The following is a 16,951-nucleotide window of genomic DNA, read 5'->3' on the forward strand; positions in this document are numbered from 1 at the left end:
GGTGATTGCTCTGCTGATGCTGCCTGGGTAACATCTGAGCTCTTTGCTGGTAAATGATGGCACATGAAGCAGAGCTGAGGCTGGCACCAAGCTGAAGCCTCCCGAGCCTGGGCACTGCCAGGGCCTTTGCCTCAGTGTGGGGGCATGAGGTGCACTATGCCCACGGCCTCATGCTCCTCTCTTGGAGTGGTGGAATGCTGTGACCCATCAGAAACAGCCCTTGGACCCTTGGGTATCCCAAATCATTCAGTGAGAGAACTCCCAGAGTCAAGGGGAAGGGGGAGAAACCCTCACGGTATGTATGCATGACATCCCTTTTGTCTTGTCCCCAACCCCACAGTATGTCTGTGGGACATCCCTTTTGTCTTGTCCCTAAGCCCACAGTATGTCTGTGGGACATCCCTTTTGTCCCCAACCCCACAGTATGTCTGTGGGACATCCCTTTTGTCTTGTCCCTAACCCCACAGTATGTCTGTGGGACATCCCTTTTGTCCCCAACCCCACAGTATGTCTGTGGGACATCCCTTTTGTCTTGTCCCCAACCCCAGAGAGGACAGATGCCTGTGGAGTAGGAAGGCAGAAGGAATGAGCAGGACTCTGGGAGCCACATGTGGCTGCTTCCTGCACCTGTAGAGGCCTGGCTGGGGGCCAGCCCATGTGTGATGAGCTGCCATATTTCAGCCCTGAGGTTGGTGGGGTGAGGGAGCTGACATGGGGGCTGAGGAAAGCAACAGATGAGAAGAGGCCGGAGCAATGTACAAATCCCTTTATTTTATTAGTTCGTCAAAGACTAGTTCGAGCAGGATGGTCACAGCATGTCTGTGGGGCCCCGAGCTGCCCGCCACTCCCGGGAGGGCTCTGGTGAGCGGCTGGGGGCCGTGGCTGAGGAAGCACAGGGAGGGGGAGCACGGTGTGGCAAGAGACGGGCCGGGATGGGGGTGTGCCCCTGCCTCCCCCCGTTGGGGTGCAAGCAGCGGCTCCTGGGACATCCCGGGGCGCTTGCCCGGGGATCCCTTCCCAGGCCGGGGGACCCATGTGTCCAGCGTCGGGTGAGGGCAGCCGGGTACTGCCAGCCCGGGACTGGCCCAGCAGCCCTCGGCCCCGCGCTGGCTTTATTGCAGGGGGCAGCGTGGGGGTCCCAGCAGCACGGCGAGGGGCGCCGCGGGTGGCCCCCGGGGACAGTGGGGACGCGGGGGTGGGAGTCTGAGCAGCGGACACGAGGATGCATGGAGCGACGGGGCACACCCTGGCACAGAGACACCAATGCGAGAACGGGGGCCAGCGGGGCCAAGACACAGACGAGCGAGCGGCGGGGACGGGGGAGCGGGGCAGGGGGTCCCTGCCCCGCGCGTGCCTTTGTACACGGTTGGCGGAGCGCGGCGCCCGCTCCTCCCGGTGCTGAAGTATTGCAGTCTAACTGATATGGCTTTAACTATGGGGCCAGAGATGCGGGGAGGGGGGGTCCCCTCCAACCCCCCGATGCAGGTGCACACCGGGCAGCCCCGGGGGACCCCCGTGCCCGACGATCGGGGATGGGGGAGCTGCGGGCAGGGCGCCTGGCTTTGTGCTTTGGGCTTGGCCCAGGGCGGGAGGGGGCAGGGGGATGGCAGTGTTGGGGACGGGGGCAGGCGAGCAGAGGCCTGCTAGGGTCCCCTGGGAGAACAGAAGGGGCAGGGCAGGGGGCACGAGGAGCCACCCCAGGGGGACCGGTAGGGCCTAGCCTGCCGCGAGGTTACATCAGTGCATTTGGTCCCGGTTCGCCCTGTCCGGCCAGGGCTGCTCCCCTTTGGCGTGGTGGGGGGGCCCTGCCTGGACGGGACGGGGCGGGCTTTTGGTCTGGTTGGGGGACAGGGCAGGAGGGGATGGGAGGGGGTGTGGGGACCCCCTCTCCGGGGCCAAGGGAACTGATGGAGGAATTGTAGGAGAGAGGGCGCCCGTGCCCCAGCACCCTATGGCAGGGTTGACGGTGCTGTTACTTCTTGAACATATCCTGCAGTGGGCCGGGCAGGTACTTGAGGACGGTGTCCAGGATGCTCTCCTCCTCCTCCTCTTCCTCGTCCCCACAGCCTGCCGGGATCGCCTTCTTGGGGCGCGTCAGGCTGCCCTCACACGGCTGCTCCAGAGCAGCTTTCTCCTCTGCTTCCTTCTCCTCCTTCTTCTTCAGCCCGTACTGAGAGGACACAGGCTCTCAGCAGGGCAGGCAGTGGGCGCTGCCTGCGCTGTGCCCCGTGCCCATCACCACCAACACGGGCCACCCTCCTCCCGGCCGTGCCGGCTCCCTGTCCCAGCCCTACCCCGGCAGGGGCGGGCACAGGGGAGGTGTGTGCCCACCTTGTCACGGATCTGCTGCCGGACTTTCTCCCGCTCCGCTTCCATGCGGGCGTGCTTGGCTTTCCGCTCCTCCTCCTGCTGGCGCAGGGCCTCCTGCCTCTCCTCCTCCTTCTTCTGCGCGTCGGGGTCCTTCTCCTCCTCGCCCCCCAGCATCTTCCCCATGTCCTTGGTGGCCCCTGCGCATAACGAGACCCTTGGTTGGTCCCCAAGGGTGCTGCAGCCTGGTGCTGCTGCCAAAGCCCCTGCAGCATTAAGGAGGGCAAAGAGGCCCCTGTGGGACATCCCCAGGGCCGCCTGTGTCAAAGCGGGCTGCAGGCAGGCTCGGGAGGCTGTGGGGATGGGGAGTGCCACAGGCTGGCTGTTCTGCCCTAGTTCAGTGTCAGCTGGGGGAGATGCCAGCAGCTCCTTCTTCAGCACCCAGGGGATCTGCGGGGGAATCCCACTTCGTGGCAGAAGAGGCAGGATTCCCCAGCCAGCCGCTGACGGCACTGGAAATGGGAAACCTGGAGGGCTCCAGCAGCAGCTCCCCCCTGCCAGTGGCTCTCTGTGTGACTCTGTCCCCTTGCCATGTCCCTCCCACTGTGCTACTGGGGTGCTGGGCCAGCATTGCTCTGGGAGAGGGGGGAACAGCTCCCACTCACCGCCCAGCGCTTGCTTCATGACGAAGTCCATGGTGCCGGTGTGTGCGTGTGGCTAGGCCAGTGCCCAGCGCTCATCCACCGCTGTCCGGGCTTGCTGACCTGGGCCACCTGTGCAGGCACAGAAGGACAGGTTGGGGATACCACGCTAAGGTTCTCTGCTGCCCGGGCTGAGGGATGGAATGATCTCTGGGGCTATGCTTTGCACCTTCTGCATCCTCAGCACAAATGCCTTCCAGGATGGGCAGAGGGAGGTTCTGGAGTCTGCAGGCAGAGTGACTGTGCCTGCTCCCCTCAGCCCCCTCCCTCCATCCCTTCTGGCCTTGAGGACCTGTGGAGACACCAAGGAAGGGATGTTCCACCTCAGCACTGCCCTTGGTGTGGCACCAGGAGCCCTGGTGTGCTGCTTGGGGGCTGGTGGGATGAGGACCCACCATGCCACCATACACTGTGTATCCCTGCTTTGCGGGAGGGGTGACAGACCTCATCTGGGGGTGCCAGCGTGGCACGGCCGGACCCGGGGTGCTGTGTGTGTGCGTGTGTGTTTACGGCAGTGCGAGTGCTCTGCAGAGGGATGGGGAAGAGGCTGGTGGTGGTTGCGGCAGTGCTTGGGGGCTGCAGGGGTTGCAGGCAGCAGCCTGTGACTGTGTGTGTGATCCACGCGGGTGCTGCGGGTGGGTGACACCGTGCCAGGGGCACTGCCTGTGCAGGACGGGGCGGGTGCGCGCCGTGTCTGCGCACGCTGCGCGGGAGCTCCGCGTGCAGGCTGTGTTTGCTCAAGAGGTGTGTTTGTGGGTGCCTGCAGGCTGTGTTTGCATGCGGGGTGCGTGCACACACGCGTGTGGATAAGTTTGTGGGGCTGCAGAATGCGTGACGTGCGGGTTTGCAGCCTCTGTGCAAGCTTTGAGCGTGTGCGAGTTTTGGGGTCTGCGGGCTCTGCGGATGTGTGTGCACGCAGGGTTGTGGGCTGTGTCTGTGTGCTGGGTGTTTGTGCTGCGGGTGTGCGCGTGTTTGCACACTCGGGGGGTGCTGCAGGATGTGTTGGTGTGAGTGTGGGGGGGTTGTGTGTGCAGGTCCGTGGGTTTGCAGGCTGCACAGGGGGCTGCGCACGCAAATTTGCAGACTGTGTCGCGTGTGTGTACGTGTGGGGGTGTTGCAGGCTGCTTGTGTGCTCCGTGTGTGTGTGCATGCGGGGGATCACAGGCAGAGGGTGTGTGTGGGGGGGTGCCCGTGCCCCCCACGTGCCCCGTGTGAGTGGGGTGCTGCAGGCTGTGCTCGGAGCCCGGGGGTGCAGTTTGCAGCGTGTGTGTGTGTGTGTGTACGTGCCCGGTGGGTGCCGCAGCCCAGCGGGTACCCCCACCCCGGCTCCCCAGAACCCCACTGGGGCTGGGGGAGCTGCACGAGCTGTGACCCCGGGAAGTTTGCTGCTGCCAGCCCCGGGGCACCCCGCAACAATGTGGGGGTCTCCGGGCAGTATAGTGCTGAGCCCTTCGACTGCAGCAGGGGTTTGGGGGGAAACACCGGAGAGCACAGGGACACCGAGGCCGTAGGCAAGGTGCAAGGATCACGGGGAGCACCGGAGCACTGGGGTCGCGTTGTGGGGAGGGCTCGTAGCGATAGCGGGGTACGTGGGGGACATCGGGAGGTGCACGGGCAGCGCAGGGGGAACACAGCAAACGGGGGCAACACCGGCAGGCACCGGGATACCGGGGCCACAGGGGCTGCAGAGCCGCAAGAGACACGGGGGGGCGCCGGGAAGGCGGGGGACAGCGGGGACACGGGACGTAGCGGACAGCCAGCATGCGGGGGACACCGGGGCCGCAGCGGGGTGCAGGACCCGGGGGGCGAGCCGGCGTGGAAGGGGAGGGGGGATGGGGCGCAGGCACAAGGACGACGAGGGGGGAACCCGGCTCGGGGGACACGCACCGGGGCCGCAGGGGACACCAGGGAGGAGGGGGGACGCGGGGACACCGGGAAGGCGGGGACCGCGAGCGGGGCTCGGGTCGCGCAGGGGACGCGGTGCCGCGGGGACCCCTCTCCCCCCACCCCATCCCGGGGTCTGCGGCGCGGGGCCCCGCCCGCCGCCCGGGGCCGCCCGGTGCCGCAGCGGCGGCGCTGTCCCTTCAGCACCGGCACTCACCGGCTCCGCCGCCGCTCGCCGCTGCCGCCGCTCCGCCCCGCCCCGCCCCGCCGCGGCCCGGCCCCCTCCCGCCCCCGGCGGCACGCGTGGGCCCGCCCGGAGCGACACCCCCCGCCACCGCGCGGACCGGCCCCCGCGGGGGCGGCGGGATGCGGGACCCCTCCCGGGAAACGCCGCACGACCCGCGGGAAGCGTCCCGGGGAGCCCCGCACCGCTCAGCGGGTCGCGGACGGGGCCCCCTCGGACACCGCCCCGCGCTCCGCAGCGCAGGGACGGGGCGAGCGCCTCCTGCGCGGGGTTAACGATCCACCGCCGCGGCAATTAACGCGCCGAACGAGGCAAGAATCGGCCGGCGGTGCCCCCAGTCCCGCACCCCCCGGCTCCCCCACTCGACCCCCCGACACGCAGCTCCCCGGCCCTCCTCTGCAGCGATGCGGGGCGGCTGCGGGAGTTTAATTAAAGTCCCTGATAAATCATGTCACCTTCCCTCCCTCTTCCGCCAAGAGCTGCCGCTCGGGGGCCCTAGCTTTGGATTCTTGGTGCTGTTCCCCCCGCGGAGCTCCCAGAGAGGGTTTGGGGTGCTCAGAGAGGGGATGCTGGAGGGGGTCTACGGTGGCATCGAGGATATGATACCCACGGAATTCATAACCCCCTTTTCGAAGGGTTCCTGGGCAGGAGATGGGGTGCACCACCCTGCCTGGCCCCCCTGCACCTGCCCGAAGAGAGATGGGCTCCTGCAGCCCCTGCCGTGTTCCTCCCCTGCAGTGCGGGACAGAACTCCCCCGGGTCTCCCACCCTTGTCCCGATGCATGGGGACGGTGTGTGCTCCTCAGGCTGGCAGCCGGTGCCTCCGAATTAATCCAGCTCTGGGATCTTAGAGACAGGACGAGCCCTGTGCGAATCACATCAGCGGTACTTGCAGCCGGGCTTTGGGATAGCTGCTGTTTAATAGTGAGGCTTTGGACTAGCAGCCTGAGGGGGCTCAGACCGGTGCTGGGGAGGGTCTGGGTGCGGGATCCTTTCAGGGATGTCCCCCCCCTAAACGTGGGAGGCTGCCGGGAGCTGGGACCAGCTGCAGCTGCCCCCACACGCCCCTTGGGGTGGGCTGTGGAGATGCTGTCGGTGCTGCCAGGCGCTGCTGGAGCTGCTGAGGGAAGGCTGAGGGTGATGCAGGATGTGGGGCAGGAATGGGGGGACATCTCGCAGCCAGGGGGGCCAAAACTGGCTTGCAAGTGCCACCTCCACAGAGATGCACCGACAGATCTGTGTGTGCGCACCCGCTGCCAGCTCCAGCCTCAACACACGGCCGCTCCCCCGGACAACTCTCAGCACGGGGACAGCACATCAGGGACTTGTCCCTCTTGTTCACCCGCTCTCCCTGCTCCCAAAAACACCCCCTGGCACAATCCATCTCCACCAGCCCCGAGCCCTCAGCCTGGCATTGACCAGCAACTCCTTTTTCCACCTCCAAGGTAAAAAAGCTTCCTGCCCTGATGCCCAGCCCGGCTCTGCCTGCTGGCAGCTGGTGGGACGGGCATGTGGGCGGCAAGACAGGCCTGTGCTTGGCCCGTCCGTCTGTCCGTCCGTCCGTCCGTCCTGCGGCAGCCCTGCTCCGGGCGTTGACGTCAGCGCTCCCGGCAGCCGGGCGGTGGGCGGGCGGCACCGCTCCTATTGTATTAAAAATAATACAGCGGAGCACAAATTCATTACAGATAAGTGTGACAGCCAGGAGGAATTAACGAGCCCGTCTCTCAGCGCCTGACAAACGCCTCCTTTTGTTCCTGGGATGGGTCCTTGAGTCTTTCAATCTTTGGAGATGCCTCGGCTCATTAAGCACATGCTCCTCCAGTAGATCCCAGTGTGCCAGAGAGGACTGCTCCCAGTATCAGCTGGGGCCAAACTGGCAGGGACATCCCTTGTGCCAGTGCCCAGTGCTAAGTCAGGCTTGCCTTTCTTGGGAGGCCTGGAGTGCTGTCCCCAGGCGCTGTCCCCACGTGGAGTGTGGGGTGGCCAGGGGGAGGTGGGCGAAGCAGCCCCCATCCCTGCTGCTGTGGGAAGCACGACGCTCTGTGAGCTGGGCCACCAGCCCCAGCACTCCAGCTGCCAGTCCTGGCATTGCAACCACAGCTGCTGGGCTGGTGGGCACCCTGCTCTGCCCTGCTGGCCAGGCTTCCGTGGGAAGAGCAGCCAGCAGCCCTGGGCATTGCCTCCTGCCCTGCACACCCCAGCTGTGGGGCAGAGAAGGATCCAAGGGAGCCCCACAGTCCCAGAGCTGAGCTAGCTCTGGCTGGTGTTCGGGGGATGCTCCTGGTGCTTGTGCCCAGTGTGGGCACTCCTTTCTGCCCAGCTGTTCCTTGGCATCATCCTGGGCAGTGTCACCTGCTGGGTGGCTGCCTGGAGCTGCTGGGGGAGGCAGGGAGGGAAGGGATGTGGAGAGGTGTGAGGGGCTGGGTAACAGCACCGTAGCCAAATGGAGGAGGAAGCTCTGAGCACTGCCAAGCCCTGCCAGCACCTCTGTGGAGTCAGCACAAGTGCCAGGACCCCAGCAGTTCCATGCTCCACTCCATGCTGGCGCCCAGGGAGGGAACGGGGCTGGCTGGAGCCACCACATCGGCCACAGCATCTGCCGTCAGCAATGTCTGAGTGGCACTTGCCTGCTGGCATCATCCCCGTTGTCCCCTAGAAGTCAGATAAAGGTCACAGCCTTGCAGGCCCTTGCAAAGCTCCCAGGCAGAGGGAATACCTGCACCCATCCCTACGGCACTGCTAGCCTAGCCTGCTGTCACCCATTAGCCCTGGGCAGTTATTTCACTTATCCGCCCCCAACATCTTTGCAGAAAATAATTATTGGTCCTTCTCATTGCACTGAGGGATTAAAAGTGGTTAACTCCATTTCCAAAGGCTTTGTTATGTTGGTTTTCCCTCAGCTGCTGCACAAGGCGATTTCCACAGTGCCACTTAGGCAGCTTTTATCAGGTTGTCTTCTGGAGGTAATTGGGTTTTTCAGGAGCCTGTTTAAAATTCGTAACCCAGCCTCTTAAACAAAACAAAAACAGCAGCGGGGAGAAGAGGAAGAGGCAGCACGAAACATGCAGCAGCTGCAGCCTCTGAAGAGCAGCTCTGGTCCCTTGGGGCTGGCACCCGGTGGGGACAGGGACAGGGATAGGGACAGGGACAGGCACCAGCCGTGCTGTGGGATCAGCCTGGAGACAGCCCCTCCAGCTCAGCGGCTGAGGACAGACTGTTCAGGGACAGGAGGGACCCAGCGTCACTCCTGCACGATGTGCTCAGGGCAAGGAGAGTCTGTGGTGCTCAGAGCCACCCACATCCACTCCCTGGGGATGCCGGGGCCACCACCGCGCCCCTGCAGCAAGTCACAGACCCCCCAGCACACGTGAGAGACACCCCAGCACCCACTCAGATTGTCACACCGTGTCAGACACGGGGTGCGAGTGGTCTCCTGATGTGCTCAGCACTCACCAGGAGCTGTGGGACTGGTGGGAGGGAGGTGGGCTCATGCCACAGCTTGACCCCGCTCCACCATGAAGCTCCTGGCTGTGGCAGCAGCACCGTGGCAGGGCCCCCTGACCTCACCAGAGAGGGACAGAGCAAAAGGGCAAAAACCACCCTTATGGGGTAACTTCTGCTAGCCCCAAGCCCTGAGGGTCTCCCTGGCTCTGGGCTTTGCTGGCTGGCTTGGGGGGAGATCCTGCTGCCCACCCTGCAGCCAGAGGGGCTCCGGGCTGACACTGCTGTCGCTGCTCCTCTGCACCACGACACCGTCTGCATTACTGCCCATCTGCCTGTCCCTGTCACTCTGGCTGACCTGCCTGCCCTCTCCTCGTTGGACACGGGGGGCATCGGGCACCCCCAGCTCATCCCTGCCCCTCTCGGTGCCGCGGGGCGCAGTGTGGTTTGGGGAGCTGGCACAGCAGATGGTCGGTGGGGCCGGATCGGGGCACTGCACGGCTCGAGGGCTGTCCCGGGGTCACTCACAGGAGCCAGCCCGTCACACAGCTGCTGGTCCCAGCCGGGAGGCTGCCGTGGGGTGGGGAGAGCACCGAGCCCGTGGCTTCCAGCTGCTCCCAGCATGGCAGCGTCCCAGGAGGATACCAGAGAGAGAGGGCTGCTCCCAGTGCCGCTCAGCCCTCCAGAGCTCCCCAAAATTGCTATCTACACTTACATCTGGGTCACACAGTGATGCAGGGGCTGAATCTCCCAGCAAGACCTCCCAAGGGGACAGGGACTCAGCTCCAGGCTCCAGCTAAGAAGACTCCAGAGTGGCTGGGATGTCAGCCATGGTGTGACCGAGCACCTTGGCTTTGCCACCGCTGCTCCGTGCTCTGTGATGGGGAGCTCTGCTCACCCAGCCTCAGTCTCAGAGCCACCCAGAACCCCAAGGAGCCCACATGAGCGCTGGGGCACGCTGGGATGGACAGTGAGTGCCAGGGGGACCCTGCTGGGGTGGACCTTGCCACTGGAGTGCTGCAGTGGTGGCTCCTGATCCCCGCAGCTCCTGACTCCCAGCGTGTGTCCAATGCCTCTGTGCCCTGCATTATTAAACAGAGGCACTGCAGCCCCTCGCTGTTTATCCTGGTGTGGCTGTGTGGGGACAGGCTGTGGTGGCTCGCTGCAGACTCAGATTAAAGCTCACTGCAGATTCTGGCCAGCTCCCCAAACAGGTTTGTGAGCTTACTCACCTGCCTGCTTCCAAACCCCCATCCTGTATAGGATGGATCCCACCTCCCTGAGGAACAGACCCTGCGTTCACCTCGGTGCTCTCACCTGGGCTGTGCTGCCCTGCCCACACAGCAGGTACAGCATTTCCATCCCCATCGCCTCTACAAGGGCACCCTGGCACCGAGTCCACCCCATCAATATTTATGGCAGGCACGCACACCCGCGCAGCTCTGCAGGGGCCGGTGCGGAGCCGAGCTGGGCACAGCGCAGCAGCCACTGCTTGGGAAGCAGACAAAAGCCCCCCGAGCCCCTCTGCAGCACCTCACCCTGAGCACACATGGATTGTCATCCTTGCCACACTGACAGGCCCCAGGGACTGAGGTGGTCAGGACTGTGTGGGTGGTGGATGCACAAGGATCATCTCCTGGCTCTGTGTCAGCATGGGATTTGGGCACCCCCTCCCCACAGAAAGCCTCAAAGTGGTTATACCCACCCTCATTTCACTGACAGGAAAAAGTAATGAAGGACAAGGGCATGACTGGCTTGAGGCTGGGCATCACAGCAGAGCAATGGCAGCCCCCACCTGTCCCCTCTCCAGCCAAAACACCCTAAAAAATGAGACCTTTGGCACTGCTCCCCTGAGGTTCAGCCTCATGCTGACAGAGTGTTGCTTTTGCAATGATTCTGAAGGCTCTCTGGGGCACCTGAGTTGAGGAACAGAGACTGGGGTGCTTTGACCCCTCTCTGTACCACCAGTGCTGGGGAGGAAGTGAGCAGTGGGGATGCTTCACCCAAACTCCCAGCCTGGCTCTGGGAGAGCATCTCATTGTGTCCCATGAGAGGGGGGATTTGGGATTTGGGAGCCCAGAATGCCCCATGGCCTGGGCAACAGAGCTGGGTAAGGGGCCAACACCAGGGACACCCTGATGGCAGCAGATGGCTGCATGGTGGGGGGCTCCATGGCAGCGTGGGGGGACATCTGGGTGCCTGGGCTCGGGCCAAGCTGCAGCTTGGTGGGAGCAGGATGAGCCTGAGCTGCCCTGGCTGGGGAGGTGGGGACACCAAGGAGCAGCTGGGATGGGTGTGGGGCTTGCTGCCCACCCCAGCTGAGACCTCCCCCAGCCTGCCTGAGCTTGGGGTTTCTGCTGTGGCGTGACGCTGGACAGGCACCGTGCTGCTCCAAGAGCTGCTGGGGCTTGGGCCAGAAAATTCATTCTTGGCTGCTTTCAGAGGGGTTTGGCTCGTACCTTTCCCATCTGGGGGCTTTCAAATGGAAAAAAAAAAAAAAAAAAAGGAAAAAGGAGAAGAAAGGAAAAAACCCTGGCCCTGTGCCACCTCCACAGTCACCATCACTTGCCATGGTCTCCAGGTGGGACTGTGCCCAGCATCTGCCAAGAGCCTGAGCTGCTCCTCACTATCAAGGCCTCTGCCTGGTCCTGAGCTGCTTCAGGTGCCACTTGCCTGAATCAAAGTGTCACCAAGATGAGACCCCCCACATCCTGGGTGACCTGACTGGCTCCACTGAGGCAGCCCCAGGTGGTACCTCTGGGCCTCCCCATCCATCCCATGGCTGTGCTGTGCCCCCCATACCACGGGGAGTGAAACGGCCCCCCAGCCCCCCAAGAGCCACAGGGCTGCCTACCTTGGTGTGTACAGCACCAGGAGTCTGCTGCTTCAGCACCTAACGCAGGGGGACAAGGACCTCGTGGGGGTGGCTGGGCATCGCAGGGACAGCAGGGCCTGGAGAGACACCAACAGCAACAGCATGAGTGCCTTGGAGGGGCACAGCACCCGGTGGCACGGACAGAGTGCAGCCACACGATGGGGGGCAGACAGAGCACACCACTGCTTGCTGCCCTCTCCTCCACCTGGGTGGGTCTGTGTGCTCCCTGCATCCCCATCTCCAAGGATGGGAGCAACCTGCTGCCCAGAGCCACCACCTCCCTGCAGGTGGGAGCCCAGCAGAGCGTGCAGAGGGTGACAGGCTGCAGGACATGGCAGCTCATCAGAGTCTTTGGTCCTTTCCTAAACCAGGGGCACCCACTCTGCTGCTGGCAGAGGGCTCCTGGCCATCTCTGAAGGTACCTGGCAGTTCAGATGCCTTCATAAAAAATGTAGAGGGCTCTCAACTCTTTAAGGGTTTTAAAATTTTACATTAGCTCTGCCTTCCTTAGCTTGCACATGATAAATTTCTTCTTTGGAGAACATAATAGCAAGTTAAAACAAGCCACCAGAGAAAAGTCCTTGCTCAGACTCAGCAACTAGAGGAAGCCTGATGCTGCTTTGGGCTCCCCACTCCTGCTGGACCTCAGGAAACTTCTGTCTGAGGATCTCATCCCTTCCTCAAATGTCCCTGAAATGCCCCTGGGGATGATGCAGGGGGATGCTGGCCTGGGCAGGGGTTGTGCAGGGTACCAGGGTCCTGGGTGCTAGGCTGGCAGTTTCTGGGGTGGGCTGTCCCTGTGGTGTGGCTCATGTTACTGTGACATGTGTCATGAGTGTGATTTCTCCTCTGCAACTCGAGGAGCAGGTTCCCAGGGAAGTTACAAATTCATCCTGATTTCAAGCAAAGGATTTTCTTCCACCCTGGGGAAAGAGGGAGGCTTTGGCAGATTGGAGATAAATATATGACCCAGGGGAGCCAAGGGAAACACAGGCAAACACCGAGGCTGTGCAGGAGCAGGGGCTGGGGAGGATGGAGCCTGCATTTTTAAAAGCTTCACAGAGCAGGGATGCCTCATTCCAACCCTGGGAGTAGGAGACACTGACAGCCCCTGGGAACAGGTTTGGGGAGGTTGGTCCCAGTGGCTCCTCCAAGGAGACCCCAGAACAGCCTCTGGTGTGCTGGGAAATGCAGCGCTGAGAGCTCAGCCTGGACAGGGCTCAGCAGCAGCGTGAAGGTGACCTTTGCTGGGGACAACCACTGCCTCCTTTGGGATGTGGGAAGGCTCTGGAGCTGGGTGAGACAGGCTGCAGAGAGCAGCAGGGATGTGCTCCTGTGGGCGTCTGGTTTGCAGACAGCGCCGTGCCAGGGAGACAGCTGGGCTGGGACAGAGTCAGACTGGCTCTGCTGGGCCTGGCCCGGGGTGCAGATCAGCAGAGATTTATTTGCTGAAACCCCAGAGGGTGGGAAGAGCAGGAACACCCTGCCCAGGCACCTGAGGGAATGCAGAGAGTCCTGAGGGGTGCTGCTCCCATCCCTGCAGGGTATTTTTTTTATTGCAGCCAGACCAAAGAGGTTTTTTTATCTCCTTTGCAATAGGCAGACCCTGCCAGTACCATGAAGAGGCATCTCACCTGGGCAGATGCACTAGCTCAGTCTGTCTGTCTGTCCAGGCAGCCAGACACCTACCACAGCCAAGGTAGAGGACAGGGGACAGCAGAGCAGGGTGATGGTGCCAGAACACCCCCAGCTCCAGGGACAGCAGTGCCCCAGGTGCTGGCAGGGATGTTTTGATCCAGTCTGGACATAAGACACAGTATCCAGGAAAAACTTAATGCTTGAGATGTGACATTAGTGAGTCCACAGCTCTTCTGCTTTGGCACATCCAGCTCTCAGCACCCTGTGTGAATAGCTGAGCTCGTCCAAGTGTCTGAGAGGAGGGGAGGCTGGGGAAGGAGGAGGGTGAGCAGTGAGGTGCGCGGGCTGAGGAACTCAGGGCACATCTCAGAGCACTTTCCTGCCTAAGGGAGATGCTCCTGGGACCTGCCCTAGGTCTGGCAGCAGGTTCCTCTCTGGGCAGCAGGTGAGAGGGAAGGTTCAGAGTCACAATGTCTGGGGAAAGCCTGTGCTGGCAGTGTGCTGTCCTGCTCTGGCACAGGGGTGCAGAGGACTCAGAGTGCCACGCCACACCGGGCAGCCCCCAGAGGCATTCCCCAGCTGGGGTCTGTACCTGAGCCGACCTGCCTTGCCTTCAAAGGGCAGAGATCCTCAGCCTCAAAGACCTCAATACCTCTTCCATAATTCCTCCAGCCTCAGACTGGGGCAGGTCTGGGTCACACCACTGTGGGGCTCTGGGATTTGACTGAGGTGAGCAATATTTCTGAGCCTCTGGTGACTGTCACAGAGGGGCTGGTGACACCAGTTAGGGATGGATGGACCTGCTGGTCTGGCTGTGTGCAGGAGCAGCAGGGCAGTGCAGAACAACACAGCAAAAGTGACAGTGGCTCCTGACAAGGCACAGCCTGGAGGGCCCACAGCTGGACAAGGGAGATGCTCTGGGTCTCTGCAGGCAGGAAGGCTCCGTGGGACCAGGAGAGGCAGAGGGGAAAGCTCCTGGGACGAGCGAGCAGAGCGCTCACGCCAGAGCAGCCCGCAGGAGCACAGCTTGTTTACCCTGCCTGAGCAGGCCTGATTGCTCTCTATAAATACACCCGGAGAATAAACACCGGGGAGGGAGAAGGATCATTTAAACTCGAGGACGATGCTGGCATAAGAACAAATGGGAAGGCCTGGCCAGGAACACCGAGGCTGTGGGCGAGAGCAGAGATCCTCTGGCCACAGGGAAGATCCTCGGGGTCCAGCCCTGGCTGCTGGAGAAGTGTGTGATGCCCAAGGGCTTGGGCTTGGTGCCAGTGGGAGAGGCAGAAGCCTGGGCTGCAGTGACCATGCTCTCCTGCCATACAAGACCTCCAGAGCTCCAGGCCACAGGGCATCATTGGTGCCCAGGGGCAGGAATGGAGGTGTGCCACACTGCCAGTGATCACCACCTCTTCCCCAGGACTGGACCTCTGCTGGGACTTCTCATCTCCAGAAGCATAAACCAGGCTGGGCAACTCAACACAGCTCCTCTTGGCTCCTGATATGGGCCTGGTGGGCTTTGCCTGGCAGCAGCCTCTGCAGAAACCCGGGGAAGAACCAAGGTGTGAACCAGAATCATCCGTCAGTGCTGTGAGGTGTTCCGAGCTCTGTCTGCTCAGGGTCATTTCAATACTAATGTCATCAAGCAAGGCAATCGAAGAAACAAACACTCGGCCCACAGCCAAGTGAGACTTTGAGACATTTTTCTGTGCCAGTTTGTCTCAGCTGAGCCGTCTCCAGTTTCCCCAGGAGGGTGAGGGTCAGACACTGTGAGCTGTGCTACTGGATGGGGACTGAGCTCCTTTGTTTCCATACCGGAGCCTGTCCTGGCAACCCTTGGGGTCCTGCAGCCTCCGAGGCACAAGGGAGGCAGGGAAGACAATTCTCTGCTCCCTGAGCCCAGCCCATCCATCCTCCTCCTCGATTTGCCAAACCCAGCACCTCAGCTGGACTCGAATCACTCCGGTTCCTTCACTGCCCTGGCCAGCAGCTGCTGGAGCCTGACTACGGAGCCTGGCTGGTTGCAGGGAGAAGTCCTGAGCCCTGAGCCCCGTTCTGAGCGGCGGTGCCAGCCTGGCTTCTCTGCTCTGACTCACCACGCTGCCAGCCTCGGGCAGCGGCTGCCCGGTCACGCTCGTGCCATGTGGGTGGCACTGCCACCGCGTGCTGCCAAGGCCTGGATCACGGTAGCCACCTGCTCGTGAGCTGCAGCCGCGGTGCTGGGGACACGGCGGGGAGAAGGGCTGGAGTGTGGGGTTTAGGAAGTGCCTTGTGGGGACAGGGCAGAGGGGACAGGGATTGAATCTCAGGGGACTGGGAACGGCGAGGCTGGAATGCTTCACGAGTGGTTGGACTTAGTGGTGGAGAGCGGGGCGAGAATGGAGCCCCTGATGGGGAGGCACGGGAGGAGCCGGGCAGGCACCGGAGATCCCCAGGGCAGAAAGGGGCTCGGAGCCTCCCGGCTGCGGGCAGGGGGTCGCATCCTCTCCCTGCCCGCAGCCCCGCTCTGCGGAGCCCCCCGCAGGGGACAGCCGGGCACAGAGGGGCTGGAGTGGTACCCAAAGCCCGCTCCGGGGGTCTCAGCCCTTCTCCTGCCGTGCCCTGCACACCGGCGTGTCCGCCCTCCCCAGACCTGCGGGTGGGCAGCCGGGGGGCGCGCCGCTCAGCTCTGCATCCCGCACCGCACCCCGCATCACCTGCGTGGCTCCCCGCATCCCGCAGCACCCGCGTCCTTCCCGCATCCCGCATCCCGCCCCGCATGCCGCATCCCGCTCCGCGGCCGCCGCCCCGTTATATAAGCGGCGGCCCCGGGAGGCTCGGCGGGCCGATCCCCGCGCCCGTGCCCGGCCCCCCCGGGCTCTGCGGCACGGCGGGCCCGGCCCGGCCCGGTCCCGGTCCCGCACCCACCTGGCTGCTCGGCGCGGCTCCGGTGCGCCCCGTCCGCCCCCGGCGCGGAGAAGGAGCCGCCGCCGGAAGGGAGGCGGGAGCCGTAGCGGTACAGGGGGGGCCCGGTGCTGGCTCCCCCTCCGCCGCACGGCCTCCCGGGCGGGGCCGCCTCCGTGCCCGCCTCCGGACCGCCCCGCGCCCCGGGCGGCAGCCCCCGGCCCGGCCTTCCGCCCCGGTACCGGGCGGGTTCCCTCCGGTACCCGGTAATTGCTCCTCCAGTAGCGAGATGCTCTCCCCCCGCTATTCAACCATCCGCCCCGTGCACCCCGGCTGTGCCCCCCTCACCCCGCATCGCCCCCGGTCCGTGGCGGCCCTCCCAGTACCGCTTGTGCCTGCAGTTGCACCTCCAGTGCCAAGGCAGCCACCCCCAGTACGTGGCCATGTCTTCCAGTACCTCATTTCTTGGCCACTCGTTTCTCAGGTACCCAGCAATTCCCCCCACTCCCCAGCCATCCCTCTGGACCGCCTGGATCTGCCAGTTTGCCCCCATCCAGCAATTCCTTCTAATATTTGCTCTCTCTGCACAGGCCCCGGTGCTTCTCTGCCCCCTGAGTTGGCGATTCCTCTCCCATGGCACTGCCAGCCTCTCCAGAGGAGGGGGTCTCTAGACAGGGCAGCTCTGGGTGTGCCAGGAGCTCCCCAGATCAGAGATCCCTGTTGCACAGAGCCCTTGCCCAGGTTCTCCATCCTGAGGATGGAGGTGATGAAGAGCCAGGAGCTCGCTGGAGTCTGCAGGGCTCACAGAAAAGCCAGGGGGGAGCAGAGGAGGTGGAGAGGCTGGAGCAGACGCTGCTCTGGGAGCTGCAGAGCTCCATGGGATGGGGATATGGGCAGGCTGGCCACGTGCTGCTGCAGGGGGTAGGGAGCAGCAGAAGGAGGGAGTGTGAGAAGAGCAAGAACTTGTCCACCGGACAG

The 16,951-nt window shown here is 63.3% G+C and overlaps 1 protein-coding gene across 3 annotated transcripts; it reads right to left on the minus strand.

Moving 5' to 3' along the window:
- Window positions 1-751: 751 nt before the first annotated feature.
- On the minus strand, window positions 752-16,129 carry CPLX2 (complexin 2). Of its 3 annotated transcripts, XM_021530715.3 has the most exons (5): window positions 15,998-16,129; window positions 11,432-11,529; window positions 2,973-3,080; window positions 2,332-2,507; window positions 752-2,170 (listed from the first exon to the last, which is right to left on the minus strand). In XM_021530715.3, the coding sequence occupies exons 3-5, from the start codon at window positions 3,001-3,003 to the stop codon at window positions 1,973-1,975; spliced, it is 405 nt and encodes a 134-aa protein (XP_021386390.1). In that variant the 5' UTR covers window positions 3,004-3,080; window positions 11,432-11,529; window positions 15,998-16,129; the 3' UTR covers window positions 752-1,972. The 3 variants fall into 3 exon arrangements, with proteins under 3 accessions (XP_021386390.1, XP_021386391.1, XP_021386389.1); XM_021530716.3 differs by lacking the exon at window positions 11,432-11,529 and having other exon boundaries at window positions 15,998-16,127; XM_021530714.2 differs by lacking the exons at window positions 11,432-11,529; window positions 15,998-16,129 and adding an exon at window positions 5,110-5,167.
- Window positions 16,130-16,951: the final 822 nt, after the last annotated feature.

This window comes from Lonchura striata, chromosome 15 (assembly GCF_046129695.1).
Source record: "Lonchura striata isolate bLonStr1 chromosome 15, bLonStr1.mat, whole genome shotgun sequence".
Classification (NCBI taxonomy): Eukaryota; Metazoa; Chordata; class Aves; order Passeriformes; family Estrildidae; genus Lonchura; species Lonchura striata.